At 38.3% G+C, this 16,461-nt stretch overlaps 1 protein-coding gene across 1 annotated transcript; it reads right to left on the bottom strand.

Annotated features, from left to right (window-relative positions):
- Window positions 1-1,004: 1,004 nt before the first annotated feature.
- Window positions 1,005-2,410, bottom strand: LOC112187560 (eukaryotic translation initiation factor 1A). Its single transcript, XM_024326407.2, has 2 exons — window positions 2,264-2,410; window positions 1,005-1,680 (listed from the first exon to the last, which is right to left on the bottom strand). Exon 2 carries the CDS (start codon window positions 1,661-1,663, stop codon window positions 1,226-1,228), a length of 438 nt encoding a protein of 145 aa, XP_024182175.1. The 5' UTR covers window positions 1,664-1,680; window positions 2,264-2,410; the 3' UTR covers window positions 1,005-1,225.
- Between the last annotated feature and the right edge of the window lie 14,051 nt (window positions 2,411-16,461).

Here is a 16,461-nt window from a genome sequence, read left to right on the forward strand (position 1 = left end):
TAGTCTGATCCCATCACATGCTTACTCTCAGTCACGCACACAGACGACTCAAGTATGCGATTAAAAAGTTCTCAAGTGCAATGAGCTGACACCAAGTCACTTTGGTTGTTGTGAATGACTGGGATTCATAGCTTGTTACCTCCCACTCCAGATGAGTGGAGATTACGGTTCATGGTACGTTCCTCGTTACTCATATCTAGTTCATTAGAGTTACTCAATCGTTGCAGTTGGAGAAATTTGATGTTCAAAGGGAAGTCTGTTAAATTTCCTTCTATTGGAATTTGATGTTGAACTTTCTAACAATTGTTTTTTGATATCAGAGGTCATGTCAAGTTAAAAACCAATGTACGGAGAACAGAGCATCAGCCAGAGTTTCCCGCGAGTACAATTGTAAATCGCCCCAGATGGATCTGATACTGTGAAAACCTAAAACAACACAAACTAGATATGCACAGCTATCGGCCATATTCACACCCAAAAGCTATACAGAAGACCAGCAGAGAGCTAAACCCCCATCTGCACCAAATTATAACTCTCTACAAAATATACTTCATCAGCCTGGCTGTCCCCCAAACACCTTATGTGGCCTCACCACTACTCAACAGAGCCTTAAACCAACTTAGCACGTCTGAAACCAATTTTTCTCTCAAGCCAAACATTGATACACCATATGCAAGATTACATCACCATTTCATTCAGTTCCCCAAACAGTCTCTCACCAGACTATTAGCCAATAGTCCCACTAGAAGTTTCACATTCAACTTTGCTTATATTAGCCTTGCTCTCAAAAAGGAATTGGCACTACAGTATCAGTCCTATAGTCATTTGCAGCACAACATTCCCATACCAGGGTGAGAAGGAAAACAAGGGCTAAAAGAGGTTTCATTCATTTTGAAACAAACAATATTGAAAGATAGCCATCTCCAACCATTCGCACAAATAACTCGGATGAATTAGGCAGGAAGGCCATTATAGATAAATGCTGCAAGTAACATAAGGCAAGAGAACGAAAGCAGCACTAAACCAGAACCATTATTCATAAAAGAACACAAGCATACATATATTAATAATAACAGATGTTACATGGAACATGACCAGTTGCCCATCTGGAAATACAAAACCATAAAGTACCAGCTGCCAATCCAAGTTTGACTTATAGTGGTGTCAACAACCCCAAATCGGTAAAGCTAACATATAACACTGAAAAAGAGTCGATCTGCAAACCTTAAATCTTATCAATATCTTCATCTTCAAACTCAATGTAGTCATCAGCACCACCTTCCTCCTCCTCATCAAGACCCCCAGTAATACCCTCGTTAAGACGTGTATTCTCTGGAAGCTCTCCATAAGCCTTCAGCAGCCTAGCCTCATCAGGCATGTACTTGAGAATCACATCGGCCTTGTCATCCTGATAGTCACGAAGCCCAACAAGAATGATATCCCCAGCTGCAATCCAAACCTTCTTGTGCATCTTACCACGGATATGGCAAAGTCGCTTGGTTCCATCAATGCACATGGCTTCGCACCGACCATTACCCAGCATCCGAAGCACTTGGGCATACTCCTGTCCATCTTCCTTGAAGACAAGCTCACGCTTTTCGTCATCAGCCTCGTTCTTTCCTCTCTTCCTGTTCTTTCCTCCCTTTCCCTTGTTCTTCGGCATGATTACTGGTTCTGCTTCTGCAACCAAAGTTCAATCATAAATCACTTGTAAAAGTCCATACACCATTCAACTTAACACAAAGAACTCATATTTTGAGTAGCTCAACTCATCCACCCCAAACTAATTAGGCCCTATTTCGACTCGAACATTCTTCACATCAATATCAATGATCAAATCACTAAATTTTCAGTTCCATGAGAGTACAAGACAATTAAAATCGAAAATCTCCAAAAATTAGGTCATAAAAATACTAAATAAATATATAAAAAAATCAAGCACGGAAATTAACAAAATAACTAAGCTAGTACACAGAACAGATTCACAAACCATTTATTCAATTCCGGATAAAAATTTCAACATCAAATAATTCATATTAAATACTTAATCGCAACAAAGAATTTTTCATCAAAATTTGGGGGTAATAAAAGGATATGACGAATTAAAGCCAGAAACTTGTTCACGAATCACAAAATTTCACCACAGAGCGAAAAATTGATCAACGGAGTAAACCCTAGATCGATAATAATCGAAAAGAGAACAAATATTGAATAAATTATATTAAATTTAGAGAGAGAAAAAAGGTTGGAAGAAATAGAATACCTCTGGTTAGGGAAAGTTGAAGGGAGTTTTGGATGCGAGAGAGGACAACCTGAAAAATCAGCCTTGTTTGGAAGGAATCAAAGGAAGCCCTAGTTTTTGTACCCCAAAAATCGAGTCGGTTCACGTGGGGTCGGGTCAAAGAAAAGTCAGTTTGACCCGAAAGGAACTGGTTTGGGTTCAACCTCAACAACTTGTTTAACAGATTGCATTTGCACCCATGGGCGGCCCAAAACAAAAATATATGTATTTTTAAAATAAAATAAAATGTCCCAAAAATTATGAGATGAACTGATCGAGCTTATATTGATTGAACTAGGCTTTTAAATAAAATAACACAGCCTTGAGCAGTTGAGTCCGTGAGTCAGTCGTGAGCATGAGAAACTCGTATTTTGTCACAAGATAACTCGAATTAAACTTGAGTTCTGCAATGAGGATCATATCATTTCATTTGAACTCGAATTTTAAGGATCACAAAAACTAGTAAAACAACGAGCATAATAGATATATCAAATTAAGGGTTATACATTTTGCTTTACTAGATCGTGTAGTCTATATACTACTACTACACGAACGCCCAAGCAGTGGCGGATCCTTATATGGGCGGGTGAGGGCCATGGCCCCCCCAATGTTTTCAAATTTCCTTAACCAGCCGTGTATAACACCAATAAAGTCAACAATTTTGTATATATATGGCCCCCCCATTGCCCCAATTTACTAAACTATTAATTTTTGGCCCCGCCAAGATTGTGCTCCAAGTTCCGCCACTGCGCCCAAGGATGAAGGATGCTTACGACCATTGACAAAGGTGATAGCTCTTCTGGCTCTACTGGCTAAGCTAGCTATGTATATGCAGGCATGCACACGCATCTCCAATCATATACATATAGTTAGAAAAAGAGAAACAACGTACCCGCAACAAATCAACACCACTAAGTTATACGTACCTAAGTCCTAACTCTCAATGTTCACAACGGTTACAGATGTAATTAGGGTTTGAATATCTGCATTCATACATGACTACTTGAAGAGTCTATTAGTTAGTTAGTTAGGTTGTTAATTAATTAGTGAAGAGAAGTACGTAATCAACTATTGCAATGGAATTCGGCAACGAATCGATCTTTGCTTAAGCTCAATTTCTTTCTTGTATCAACGGCTAGCCATAAGTACGTAGTACGTAGTTACCCTAAACCATAAACTTAACACCATGATTAGAAGCATATATCTCGTCTATTTATGTGATTTATTAATACGATATATGAAACCAATATTTTTCTTACTTTTCAAGTCTCTGTGGCTAGCCGAGTTGACTTAAGGCTAATTGTGTTGGGGCTTATGATGCTTCGAGCCATTCTGGTGGTATTGGAGTTGTGCTTATGAATAATTCGGGCACAGTGGTAGGTGGTGTTTGCTCTAAGGTGCGGTGGGTATTAAACCTGAAAACTGTGGAAGCTTTGGCTTGCCGGGCTGCATGCATGCAATTTGGTGGACAGGTTTAGCCTTGCACCGGTTGTCTTTGAGTTTGATTGTCAGAGTGTTGTGTCTGCTATTACCTCGCAGGGTGTGAATACCTCTTTGTTAGAGTATATGAGGATACTTCCACGATTTTGGGGAGCCTTCATGGCTCTCATTTTAGTTATGTTAATAAGAATGCAAACAAGGTAGCACATAAGTTAGCCGAGTTTGCTTTAGGATCTAATTTTGATTTGTCTTGGAGTGGGTTTGTCCCCTCGGAAATTAGTGATTTTGTAGCCACTTTGTGTACAATTGATTACATAAATATACTCTAACGTCTTCCCCTGGAGAATAACCAATTAAGCCTTTTTAAGTCATAATTTTTAACTTTCCTTGTTGCTGCTATTAGCATACTCTAATTTTGTTTTGTCAACTAATTATTTTTCTTCTCTTTTGCAAGCTAATTATATAGCTCGCTTTTGGAGTTTTCGTTGAAATGAGCAAATTTTTTTGGTTATATTATTATTTGTTTTACGGAATCAGAAATTGAGAGAAAATCACTGTGTATTCTCATTGATAATATGGGCCCTCTTTATATAGAGGATTACAAGCCATAGAGTCTTAATCATACAAGGAAAGATAATTTCTAGATTCTTCTAATTAAACCCTATTACCACTAGGTCAAGTAATCTAGAGTTTGGGCCAAACACAAATTAGAGATTTACTTGAACATTCCCCCTTGTGTTGCCCAAACGTGGCGCTTCTCTCGTTGCCTCACTAAAAACCTTGCCGAGTAACAAAAACCCAGTGGGACAAAAAATTATCTCTGTAGAAGGGGAAAAAGAGCACAACACACCCTTCATGCTTCGAGACGAACATGTAGACATCTCCCCCTGATGTCTGTGCCTCCCCCTGATGACTACGATCATGGGGGTTCAGATAATTTCCGCAAGCCAATCTTTACCACATGTTTCTCGAACGTGGATTTGGGCAATGACTTAGTAAACAAGTCTGCCACATTATCCTCAGATAGAACCTAGTTTACTTTGATCTTAAGGAGCTTCTGTAGTTGCTGATTGTAAAAGAATTTGGGCGATATATGCTTGGTGTTGTCGCCTTTGATGTAGCCTTGCTTCATTTGTTCAATGCAAGCAGCATTACCCTCATAGATGCTTGTTCGCTCATCTGTGGTAGACTTCAGACCACAATTGCTTCGAACATGCGTAACTATGGATCGAAGCCATATACATTCATGAACTGCTTCGTGAAGAGCAATAATATTTGCATGATTCGAAGAGGTAGCGACTAAGGTCTGCTTTGTAGACCTCCAAGATATCGCGGTCTTTCTCATGGTGAAAACATAATCAGTTTGGAAGTGACCTTTGTGTGGGTCAGAGAGGTACCCAGTATCAGCAAAACCTTACAAAACACTTATATCATTTTGGGACGGGGAGAGGTTGGGACGAGGAGAGGGGACTTAGTCCTCCATTTATGGCGTCCCTGGAACTTGATGGGTCTGAATCCATTTTTTCTCTGTAGGGATAGAACAAGCTCATATCAATCGTACCACTAAGGTATCGAAAGATATCTTTAACACCAGTCCAATGGCGTCATGTTGGCGCATAGCTATATCTAGCTAGCAAGTTCACAGCGAATGAGATGTCTGGTCTTGTGCATTGTGCTAAGTACAATAATGCGCCTATTGCACTTAGGTATGGCACTTCTGCCTCTAGCACTTCTTCGTCGTCATCTTTTGGACGGAATGGATCCTTCTTTGGATCAAGACTATGAACGACCATTAGGGTGCTTGAAGGCTTAATCTTGTCAGTGTTGAAACGCCTAAGCATCTTTTGGGTATAAGCTGATTGATGAATCAGGATACCATCTCTACGGTGCTCAAGTTCCAAACCGAGGCAAAACCATGTTTTCCAAAAATCTTTCATCTCAAACTCGGATTTCAAGTGTTTAGCGGTTTTCCTTAACTCTTTAAGGGTGCCAATTATGTTCATGTCATTGACATAAACCGCTACTATTGCAAATCCGGAACTTGTCCTTTTTATGAACACACATGGGCATAGTTCATTGCTGACATATCCTTTACCAATCAAGTAGTCACTTAGACAGTTATACCACATCCGTCCGGATTTCTTTAATCCATATAGTGAGCATTTCAATCTTATATCAAACGCGCTCCATGGTTTAGAGCCACTTGATTTCGGTATCTGAAGTCCATCTGGGACCTTCATGTATATTTCCGTATCTAGATCCTCATATAGATACGCAGTAACCACATCCATAAGCTGCATGTTTAGTTTTTCAGAAACTACCAAACTAACAAGGTAGCGGAACGTTATGACGTTCATTACGGGAGAATAGGTCTCCTCGTAGTTAATTCCAGGGCTTTGTGAAAAGCCTTGCGCAACAAGGCGATCTTTGTATCTTACAATCTCGTTTCTCTTACCAAAACGTCAACCGAAAACGAAGGATGGCCAGGCCTCGATTCCCAGGGTTAGAGTATTCCCTATTATAAGCCTACTCATATCATAACAAAACTAGTGGATTATCTTCCACCTATTGACCGGCCGGCTTTAAGCAACCTTCGCATTTCCTGCTGAGATCCCAAGTCTCCAAGTAGGCCCTCTTGGCCACCCACTGTGAGCCCCGGAAAAATATATCGAGCCTAGCGGAGATCGTACGAGAAATTATTCAACGATCTCGATAAAGGTCAAGATGCTCGAGGAAATTTTCAGAAATTTTCATAAAGTGAAATCCTCAATTTAGGAGTTGGATAATAAAGTACACGTCACAACGAGTTCGTGGACATTTTCGGGGAATTTTTCAGATACTCAAGCTATTTATAGCTATTTTCCGAAGTTGTGGAATTTTAGAAAATAAATTAAAGAAATAGGATTTTCTGCGGTGCAATCCTGGCCGTTGATCTATCCACCGCTTCATCCTGGCCCTTGATTATAATTTTGGTTGAGGTATATAAAGCCCTTGATCAGATCAAGGACAGAGATTGAATCAGAAAACGAGAGAGAGAGAGAGTTGGGAGCTCTGACCCTAACGCAGCGACCCGGCAAGTGACCCGATTGGAACTTCCACGTCCGGCCACCCCACGACGGCGAGCAGCCACCAGAAGCTTCTTCTCGGTGTCGCCTAAGTCCCTATGGTTCCAGATCATACATGCAGCGACTGGGAACGAAGAATCGAAGATTTAAAGCTTGAAGAACCTCCGGCGAGTTCTGCAGTTTCCGGTGACTCCGGCCACCGTTTGGGCCGTCTGTGGTATGAAACTTCCTCTCCTCGTCAAGCTTTACACCCCAGTATAATTAGATTTTGAATTTGATTGCGTGTTAACGATTTCGTTTCTGGGTTTGGATTCGAGTCTGCCATGTTCCTTGACGCCGGTAGTTTTTCCGGTCATGCCGGGCTTGGTTTTCATCTTGGCTGTGTTTGTGGACCAGAAATCAAGAGGCTTGCTGGGTTATTGGTGTGAAAATCATCAGTTCATCACCATTCCAGTCTTGGCAGTGAGTTCTGGGGACTGAGTTTGGATCGATTGAAGTTGATTTATGATTTTCCAAGGTATAATCCCAACCTTGAATCAGAAGCTATTGAAATGAGTTTGGTTTACCTTAGTTGAAATTGGAGCTCCTATGGTTATCGATTTGGTCAGTTTGTCCTAATCTGGGTGTTTGGAGTTTATTTTTGAATTAGGAAGTAAGTTTGACTAAGTTGTGGAATTTGTTGCTGCTTTTGCAATTGTGGATTGAGTTTTGTTATGATTAATGAAATGGTTGTGAAGAGTGAAAATGGTCAAGTCTGACCTGGGGTGTCCTTAGTATTTTGGGGCACACCTTAGTCAGAATGGAACGAGGTTGGTTGGGTGTCGATAGTAATTCTAATTACTATGTGACGAAATTGCTAAGTATACTCCAACTTAATTGTTGACGAAATTGGGAATTGTTATAACGTTGGTTTGCATAAGCATGATGTGAAATGATAACAAGTAAAGAAAAGGAATTAATATGTTGGGTGACTTTAGTAAATTTCGGGTACACCTAATATGTTTGAAATTAAGTCGTTGCTTGATTTACTTCGACATAGTCGTAATTGGTCGATAACGTAATTTCAAGTAAAATGTTCGGTAATTTGGGTTAATTATCGAACCTATTACGGTTGGTCAAACAATGGTCAAACAGGTCAACTCCTGGTCAAACCAGGAAAGTTGTCGAGATTTAATATAATTGTTCAAAAGATATTAACTATCGAAATGTCGCAATTTAGGACTCCAGTTACCCGAGGAACAAAAGGTTCGTGACTCTCGGAGTACGTGAGAGAAAGCGTCGGAATCCAGGTAGGGATTCAGGACTCTCCTCGGTTGGTGATTTTCTTTTATATTTTATTAATGTGATGCATGATAAGTGGTATGGGTTGGTTATGTAAAATGCAATGCATACTAACCAATCCGTGAGAAAATGTGTGATGGCTTAAGAGCGAAGGGTGGCTCTGACTTCCTTGGGTTCGATCCCCTTAACCTCCGGAGGGTTAGTTACGCCGGTCGTTCGGGTATTCCGATCGTAATAACGGGCCCGGTACGTGTGTGTAGCTAGGTAGTGGACGCTCTCGCTACGCATACCTGGTGATAAATTAATTTGAGGTAAGGTCGTGTAGTGGGTCTATGGGACCGGCCATCAGGTAATACTTGGTATTGGCGCCGTATTTATTTAAGCATCATGCATCGGTTTTCAAGTTGAAAAACATTAAAATTTGTCGTTCTTTTAAATATTTGGTTTAAATATGTTTTCATACTGGGCAGCCCAAATATTTGTTTATTGGTTTTGAGTCTAGTTGAGGTAGAGTTCCTGTTGAGCAGCGAGGACGAAAGCTCACCCCTTACAACAGTATGGATGCAGGTACTGTGCACTGGTGAAGGGACAATGGCGAACAGAGCTGGGCGTGCAGAACAAGTTTGGTAAACCACCTTCTGGGCTTTATTCTGATTTCCATTTCTCAAACTTAGTGTCCCGGAACTTGTGTGAAACTATTCTTGGGTCAAATCTAGCTAAATTCTTATTCCTTAAATTTTGTACCTCTTGAGTGAGCATTCAGTTCAAGTCTAGACGAACAAATTGAATCTAACGATTCAAGGATTTTCACCTCAAAAATATTGGTAGCTTCCGCTGTGTTTTGCAAAAAGTTTTCTAACAAAATGCCTAGCGGTCCTCTAGAATGTGAATCGAGCTTTCGGTTTATATTTTAGAGCCCCGCGGCACTGTGACGTGCCCAAACTGGTGAGGTGCGGTTTGGGGCGTTACACCCGTAACCTTGGATTACGCTTTCTAACGAATACCCATTTGTGACCAACTGGTTTGGTGTAGGTCGGTATTGGTACAACTTTGCCAAATACCTTTCTTTTCGCTAGAGAATCAAATTCTGCCTGGATCGCATCTTTCCATTTTGGCCAATCAGGTCTACGTTGGCATTCATCAACGGAGCGTGGTTTGATGTCATCGGTCTCAATAATCTCACGCGCCACTGAATACGCGAATACATCATCAATGATGATGGTGCTTCTTTCCCACGTCCCATGTACACTAGTGTAATTCAAAGAGATCTCTATGTTCTTAAGGATAGGTTCTGACATTGAGGCGTCCCCCAATGATGTCTCTTGGACATAACCATAATCCGGAACATTCTCATGAGACGGATTTTGAGTATCGATGATCAAAGGATTTGTTTGTGCCTCATTCGCTCTCTTTCTACGGTGAGACTCCTTCGAACAAATTGGTCTACTGCGCTTCCTTGCTGGACCTGCGGCCATAGATGCCACATCATTGCCATTCTGGGCAATGGCATCATCTCCTAGTGTCACAATTATGGCGTTATGTCAATTATTCGAGACATCGATCCTTGCAGGCACTTTTTCAGCAGGTATGTGTGATCTCGTCACTTAGGCAACATCAGAAAACTCATCAGGCAGAGTGTCTGCTACATTCTGAAGCTCGATTATTCTTCGCACTTCAAGTTCGGACTATGCGGTATGGGGATCGAGATGAGATATAGTGGGGACGGACCACGACAATTCATGTAGTTCTTGTTGAACATCTGTGTTCTTATCTCCCCCTAACAATGGGAAGACTGTCTCATCAAAGTGACAATCCACAAATCTAGCGGTAAAGAAATCGTCTGTTAAGGGTTCAAGATAGCGGACGATAGTTGGAGATTCATATCCAACATAAATGCCCATTTGTCGTTGTGGACCCATCTTAGTACTCTGTGGTGGCGTAATAGGCACATAAATGGCACACCTAAAAATTCGTAAGTGCGAGATATCAGGCTCGTATCCAGTCACTAGCTGTAACGCAGAGTAAGATTGGGTTGCAGTGGGTCATAGACGAATTAGCGTCGCTGCATGCAATATTGCATATCCCCAAGTAGAAACAGGGAGATTGGTGCGCATAATCAATTTTCGTGCTATCATCTGTAGTCGTTTGATAACGGCTTTTGCGAGACTATTTTGGTTATGAAAATGGGGAACTGGATGCTCTACATCAATCCCCAGTGACATGCAATATTCATCGAACGTTTTCGATGTAAACTCCCCAGCATTATCAAGTCGAATTGACTTAATAGGATGGTCAGGGTAGTGAGCCCGTAGACGGATAATCTAGGTGAGGAGTTTAGCATAAGCAGCATTTCGAGTGGACAATAGTGCGACATATGACCAGCGTGTAGACGCATCAACCAATACCATAAAATATTTAAAAGGTCTGCATGATGGTTGAATTGGTCCACAGATATCCCCTTGGATTCTTTGTAAGAACAGAATGAGTATTTTAGGATCCTTTGCATAGGAAGGTCTCGGTCCTAATTTCCCGAAGGAACAGGCTTTGCAGAATGAGCGAGGGGCCTTAGAAACAACCAATGAGGATTTTGGTTGGTGATAGGAGCATTTTAATGCGACGTTTTAACTGCATTTCCCTACATTTCTTACGTTATTTCCTTATTAAAATCCTGTTTAGGAAAGTTTCCATTCTTTGATTGGGAAAGTTCCTATTTGTAGAAAGTTTATATTTTTGTAGTTTCTATTTATCATTTTTAGTAAGTTGCCATTTTTCATTTTAGGAAAGTTTCTATTTTTCTTATTAGTTTCTATTTTTAGGACCTCCAAGCTAATGGAAAATTTTGAGGAGGAAAATCAAAGTTGCAAGCAAGTGGAAAATCTTGAGGAGGAAAATCAAAGTTGCAAGCAAGTGGAAAATCTTGAGGAGGAAAATCAAAGTTGCAAGCAAGTGGAAAATCTTGAGGATGAAAATCAATTCAAGTTGAACAAGTGATAAACAAGTGGGAAGATATTTTTTACAAATTTGTCTAACATATCTAGCCTTTCATTTATGTTCATCTCCACCCTCCATTCATCATTTTTTGGGCTATAAATACACTTCTCCTCTCACTCTCAAGACATTCCTTCATCCATTTCATCTCCTTGTCTCACCATTTCCTCTCCATTTTCCTTAGTCACCATTTCCCTACAAAAATTCCTTCATCCATCTCATCTTCTTTGTCTCTCCATTTCCTTTCCATTTTCCTAAACCAATTCCTTCATCCATTTCATCTTCTTGTCTCACCATTTCCTCTCCATTTTCCCACAAATTCCTTCATCCATTTCATCTTCTTTATCTCTCCATTTCCTCTCCATATTTCTTTTCCATTCTCTAGTTCTTAGTTTTGCATTTTCAAGTAAAGAGAAGAAAGAGAAGCCATGCAATACATCAATTTCCTAACCGCCATCCACCCTTGTGTCGTCCCTAGAAGATTGCTTGCTTTCAAGGATCTTCAAGTTCTTCGTCTCAAGGCTTTATCATTCATCTTTCAAGGTGTATTATATCCTTTCTCTTGTTTTCTTTGTTTGATTTTGTAAGACTATGAATTCTAGTTAACAAATAATGTTAAGGGCAAAGTTTAAAGCCCGTTTATATGTTTTGAAATAAAGTTGTGATTTCTATATGTTGATTTTTATGTTGCTTATGTGGGTTTGTTTAATTAAATTTGCATGATAGAAAACTTTTGTATTTTAATCTTATGTGGTTGCAAACACTTAGGGTTTTGATATAATTGGTGCTAGGTTTAAGAACATGAAATCGACTTTTCGTTTTGTGTAAACTTGAATCAAAGTAGTAAAGGTTTTGTGCAAAGACCGAATTTAATTAAAGAGGATTGCAATTAGGTGGACTTTTCCATACTAAGTTGTACACTTGAGTTGATAGCCTTTCTCTATGTGTAATGCGTTAAACATGACATGATTGACTAGCTTTCTAGGGTTTGATTGCATGTTTAATAGGATTAATCTAGGTGCTTTCGCTTAGGTTAATTAGCATTGAAAAGTAAAAAATGGGAATTCATTTGCTTTCGAATGTTTCACATGATCAACTCCTCTCTCATGACATTTAAAATCAACTATAGGAATTGTAATTGGATTTCTTGCATATGGATGTGGTTTTGATCTTTGTTCCTTGCGATTCACCCTTGTATATATGTTTTTACATTTTCTTTATTTTATTTATCTTAATTTTCAATTCTATAATTCTTAAACCCCCTCCCTTTTTATTTTGTTACTTGTATATATTTCTATTCTTTATTTTATTTTTGTAAATAATACTTTATTATTTTAATTCTTTATTTGTTTATACAATTGTATATATTTATATTCTTTATTTTATTTTTGTAAATAATACTTTTCTTTATTTGTTTCACAATTACAAGTGTACCCTCAATCCCCGGATAGAACGATCCCTACTTACTTATACTACTAACGACATTTCAGGGTTAAATTACGCGCTTGCTCTCAGGCACGTCAATTTTTGGCGCCGTTGCCGGGGATTGAAAAATCACTTGCTAAATTGTGTCATTTATTGTATATATTTGTTGTTTAAAAATTGTTTGAAACTTAGTTTAAATTAACTAGGATGTTATTTATATTATTGAACACGAATTTTAATTGTAGGTTGTAAATTGAGAGGAATAGGTGAAGTCTCTTTTGTTAATATTGGCCTAAACCCCTTATTGGTACCTAGCTCAGGTCCCTTAAGGTTGAGGGCGGCCTTTATTAACACTTGTTGAACTGTCTTCACACTTATGAACTTTTTCATCTTAGTAAGTATAGCCTATGTGGAATGGTGTCTAGGAAGGGGACAACGTTCATGACGGGTTTTTGAATCCAGAAGTGCTTGCAAATGGGCATAAACCACAATGTGGGAGTAGCTCATGCCAAAATGGATTTTTCCTCTCGTGTTCGTCCTCCCCACCTGGCCATTTCACTAAGGTTGCCCAAACGATTTGAAAGGGAGTTTGTGTCTAGGCGACTATACTTGGGCCGCACGTCCACTTGATTTACCGCTTGGAATTTGATTCGATACCAATAATGTTTATAACAAAAGAAATACTTGTGAATACTCTATACGTGTAAATTATTTTTTTGTTCCACACATTATACTTGTAAAAATACTTTTCACGTTTTATACTCACTTGTACTTAACTTGTGTCTTTTGTACAATATACTTGTTAATTATACTTGTAGTTTGTAATTAATAGTTATACTTGTTTTTATTTTGTATTTCTTTGTTAATTATAGTTACTAACTTTATTTAATGTAGGTACCGTCTGGCTGCAAGACGTAAAATACAAGCGCTACTTGGGAGGCAACCCAATTCAGAATATAATCAGATTTGCTTTCTCTTTCCCTATTTCTTTTTATTTTTCAATTTTTCTCTATTGTTTTTATTTTAGGATTTGTTTTTCGTAAATTTCATCCCTATATGCTTAAGTGTCTCATTGCATGCTAATAATTGATTACATTGAGGACAATGCAATATTTAAGTGTGGGGGAAGGGATTTATACTTTTATCTTGAGTCATATATATTGAAAAAATACAAAAAAAATCAAAAAATGTCAAAAATTTTAAAAAAAATTTGTTACTTTTGTTTTTGTTTTTGAGTCTTAGGATGCCCTTTCAACTGTCTAGGATGATTCTATATCTCTGAAATCATGATTAAAAGAGGATCACAAAATTGAGATGATTTTTAAACATGGTATTCTTTGGTTAATTGAGATATATGAAAAATGTGTGCCTTGTAGTGGATATGGATTTCGAAACTTTGGTACAGAAAATGAGCATGTTAGGATGAGTTTTGATTCATAAAAGCCCATGTGAGATATTTGAGCCATGTCCCTTTTTCTTGGAGTGATAAATGAAAAACATATTCTTAATTTCTTGGCGATGTTTTGATGATCTCATTATTCTTTCATCTTGATTGATTGCTTGCCATAGATTAAGTTTAATGGACTAGAGAATGCTAGAATTCACTCTTGTGCTTGTTGAAACGTTATATCAATACATGGCCCTGATTCTGGAAAGGATAGAGGCAACCTAGGAATTACCACCATTGCTAAATAAGCATGTGTCCCTATTTGTGCCCGTCGTGGGACTCCCTTAGATAAACCCCTTTGAGCTTACATTAAGCCTTTTCTTTCATCACCCTTAAATCCTTAACCCTGAACCTTAGTATAGCTACACTCCTACCCTTTGTTCTAAAAACTTAGCGGAGCTATATTTTGGGACTTTACTTGAGGATTTGGCATTGAGAAGAGGTGAAAGTTCAAGTGTGGGGGTAGACTTGTCCATGAAAAAAAAAAAAAAAAATTTATGTGAAAGCCGTGAAAAAGAAATGAAAAAGAAAAAAAATGTGTACGGCTAGAAAATGAAAAGAAAGAAAAAAAAAAATGTATATGGATTTTAGTCCTCCATACTTGGTGAGTTTGGAGTTTGTTTTGAATTGAAGACCCACTATTGGAAAATTTGGTCTTTGTCCAATTCACTAGTTCGAGGGAAGTTTAGAGTGAAGATTTGGCCCAACATGAAGACATTAGGCCCTTTCATAAAACCTCTATGGGATGTGACGTTTTGATATATCTTGGTGGATTTCTAGAATAAGTCTCTACATCTACATAAGCTCTGCTAGGTTTTTAGGACACTTTGTGAAATTCCTTACCTTTCGTTTCTTAAAACCTTGAGCCTTGGCCCCATTACAACCCTTAATAAGACCTTCTTGATCCTTAAGATGGGACAGCCTTTGATTTGTGGAGATGAGTTACAAGAGTTGAACCTATGGCTTGGGTCCATCCGTGCAAGTAGTTGATATCCTTCATGAGATCTTTTCAAAAAAATTATATTCACAAAGTGCTTTTCGTTTCTTATATATGTGAGCTATTTGATTGCCTCAAAATATTTTCTCTCACATATAATTGAGTGATTATAAGCTTTTAAGCATGGTCTTGAATTCTGAGAGAAGAAAGAGTGGATATACCTTGTGAGGATATGAATCATACTTGTTCGAAGCATGATTCACAGAAACCATCACCATTATTACAACCAAGTCCTACTTGTGTATGTGTGGATTATATGTTTTAATTAACTCTTGAATATCTACATATTGATTCTTGGTTGAGTGCTAATCTTGATGTTGTGAAAGTAGGAGATTTCTGAGACAAAAAGTTGAAGGGCAATAGAGTCATTGTTTTTGTAGAGTCTTTAATTTTCGTTGAGTCTTAGTGTGTGTCTTAGTGTGATTTTGCTAAGGGACTAGCAAAAGCTAAGTGTGGGGGAATTTGATAGGAGCATTTTAATGCGACGTTTTAACTGCATTTCCCTACATTTCTTACGTTATTTCCTTATTAAAATCCTGTTTAGGAAAGTTTCCATTCTTTGATTGGGAAAGTTCCTATTTGTAGAAAGTTTATATTTTTGTAGTTTCTATTTATCATTTTTAGTAAGTTGCCATTTTTCATTTTAGGAAAGTTTCTATTTTTCTTATTAGTTTCTATTTTTAGGACCTCCAAGCTAATGGAAAATTTTGAGGAGGAAAATCAAAGTTGCAAGCAAGTGGAAAATCTTGAGGAGGAAAATCAAAGTTGCAAGCAAGTGGAAAATCTTGAGGAGGAAAATCAAAGTTGCAAGCAAGTGGAAAATCTTGAGGATGAAAATCAATTCAAGTTGAACAAGTGATAAACAAGTGGGAAGATATTTTTTACAAATTTGTCTAACATATCTAGCCTTTCATTTATGTTCATCTCCACCCTCCATTCATCATTTTTTGGGCTATAAATACACTTCTCCTCTCACTCTCAAGACATTCCTTCATCCATTTCATCTCCTTGTCTCACCATTTCCTCTCCATTTTCCTTAGTCACCATTTCCCTACAAAAATTCCTTCATCCATCTCATCTTCTTTGTCTCTCCATTTCCTTTCCATTTTCCTAAACCAATTCCTTCATCCATTTCATCTTCTTGTCTCACCATTTCCTCTCCATTTTCCCACAAATTCCTTCATCCATTTCATCTTCTTTATCTCTCCATTTCCTCTCCATATTTCTTTTCCATTCTCTAGTTCTTAGTTTTGCATTTTCAAGTAAAGAGAAGAAAGAGAAGCCATGCAATACATCAATTTCCTAACCGCCATCCACCCTTGTGTCGTCCCTAGAAGATTGCTTGCTTTCAAGGATCTTCAAGTTCTTCGTCTCAAGGCTTTATCATTCATCTTTCAAGGTGTATTATATCCTTTCTCTTGTTTTCTTTGTTTGATTTTGTAAGACTATGAATTCTAGTTAACAAATAATGTTAAGGGCAAAGTTTAAAGCCCGTTTATATGTTTTGAAATAAAGTTGTGATTTCTATATGTTGATT

The sequence above is a fragment of the Rosa chinensis genome, chromosome 2 (assembly GCF_002994745.2).
Source record: "Rosa chinensis cultivar Old Blush chromosome 2, RchiOBHm-V2, whole genome shotgun sequence".
Classification (NCBI taxonomy): Eukaryota; Viridiplantae; Streptophyta; class Magnoliopsida; order Rosales; family Rosaceae; genus Rosa; species Rosa chinensis.

Bases quoted from the DNA above. Each gene is read 5' to 3' on its own strand.
- LOC112187560 (XM_024326407.2), bottom strand. From the start codon at position 1,663: ATGCCGAAGAACAAGGGAAAGGGAGGAAAGAACAGGAAGAGAGGAAAG.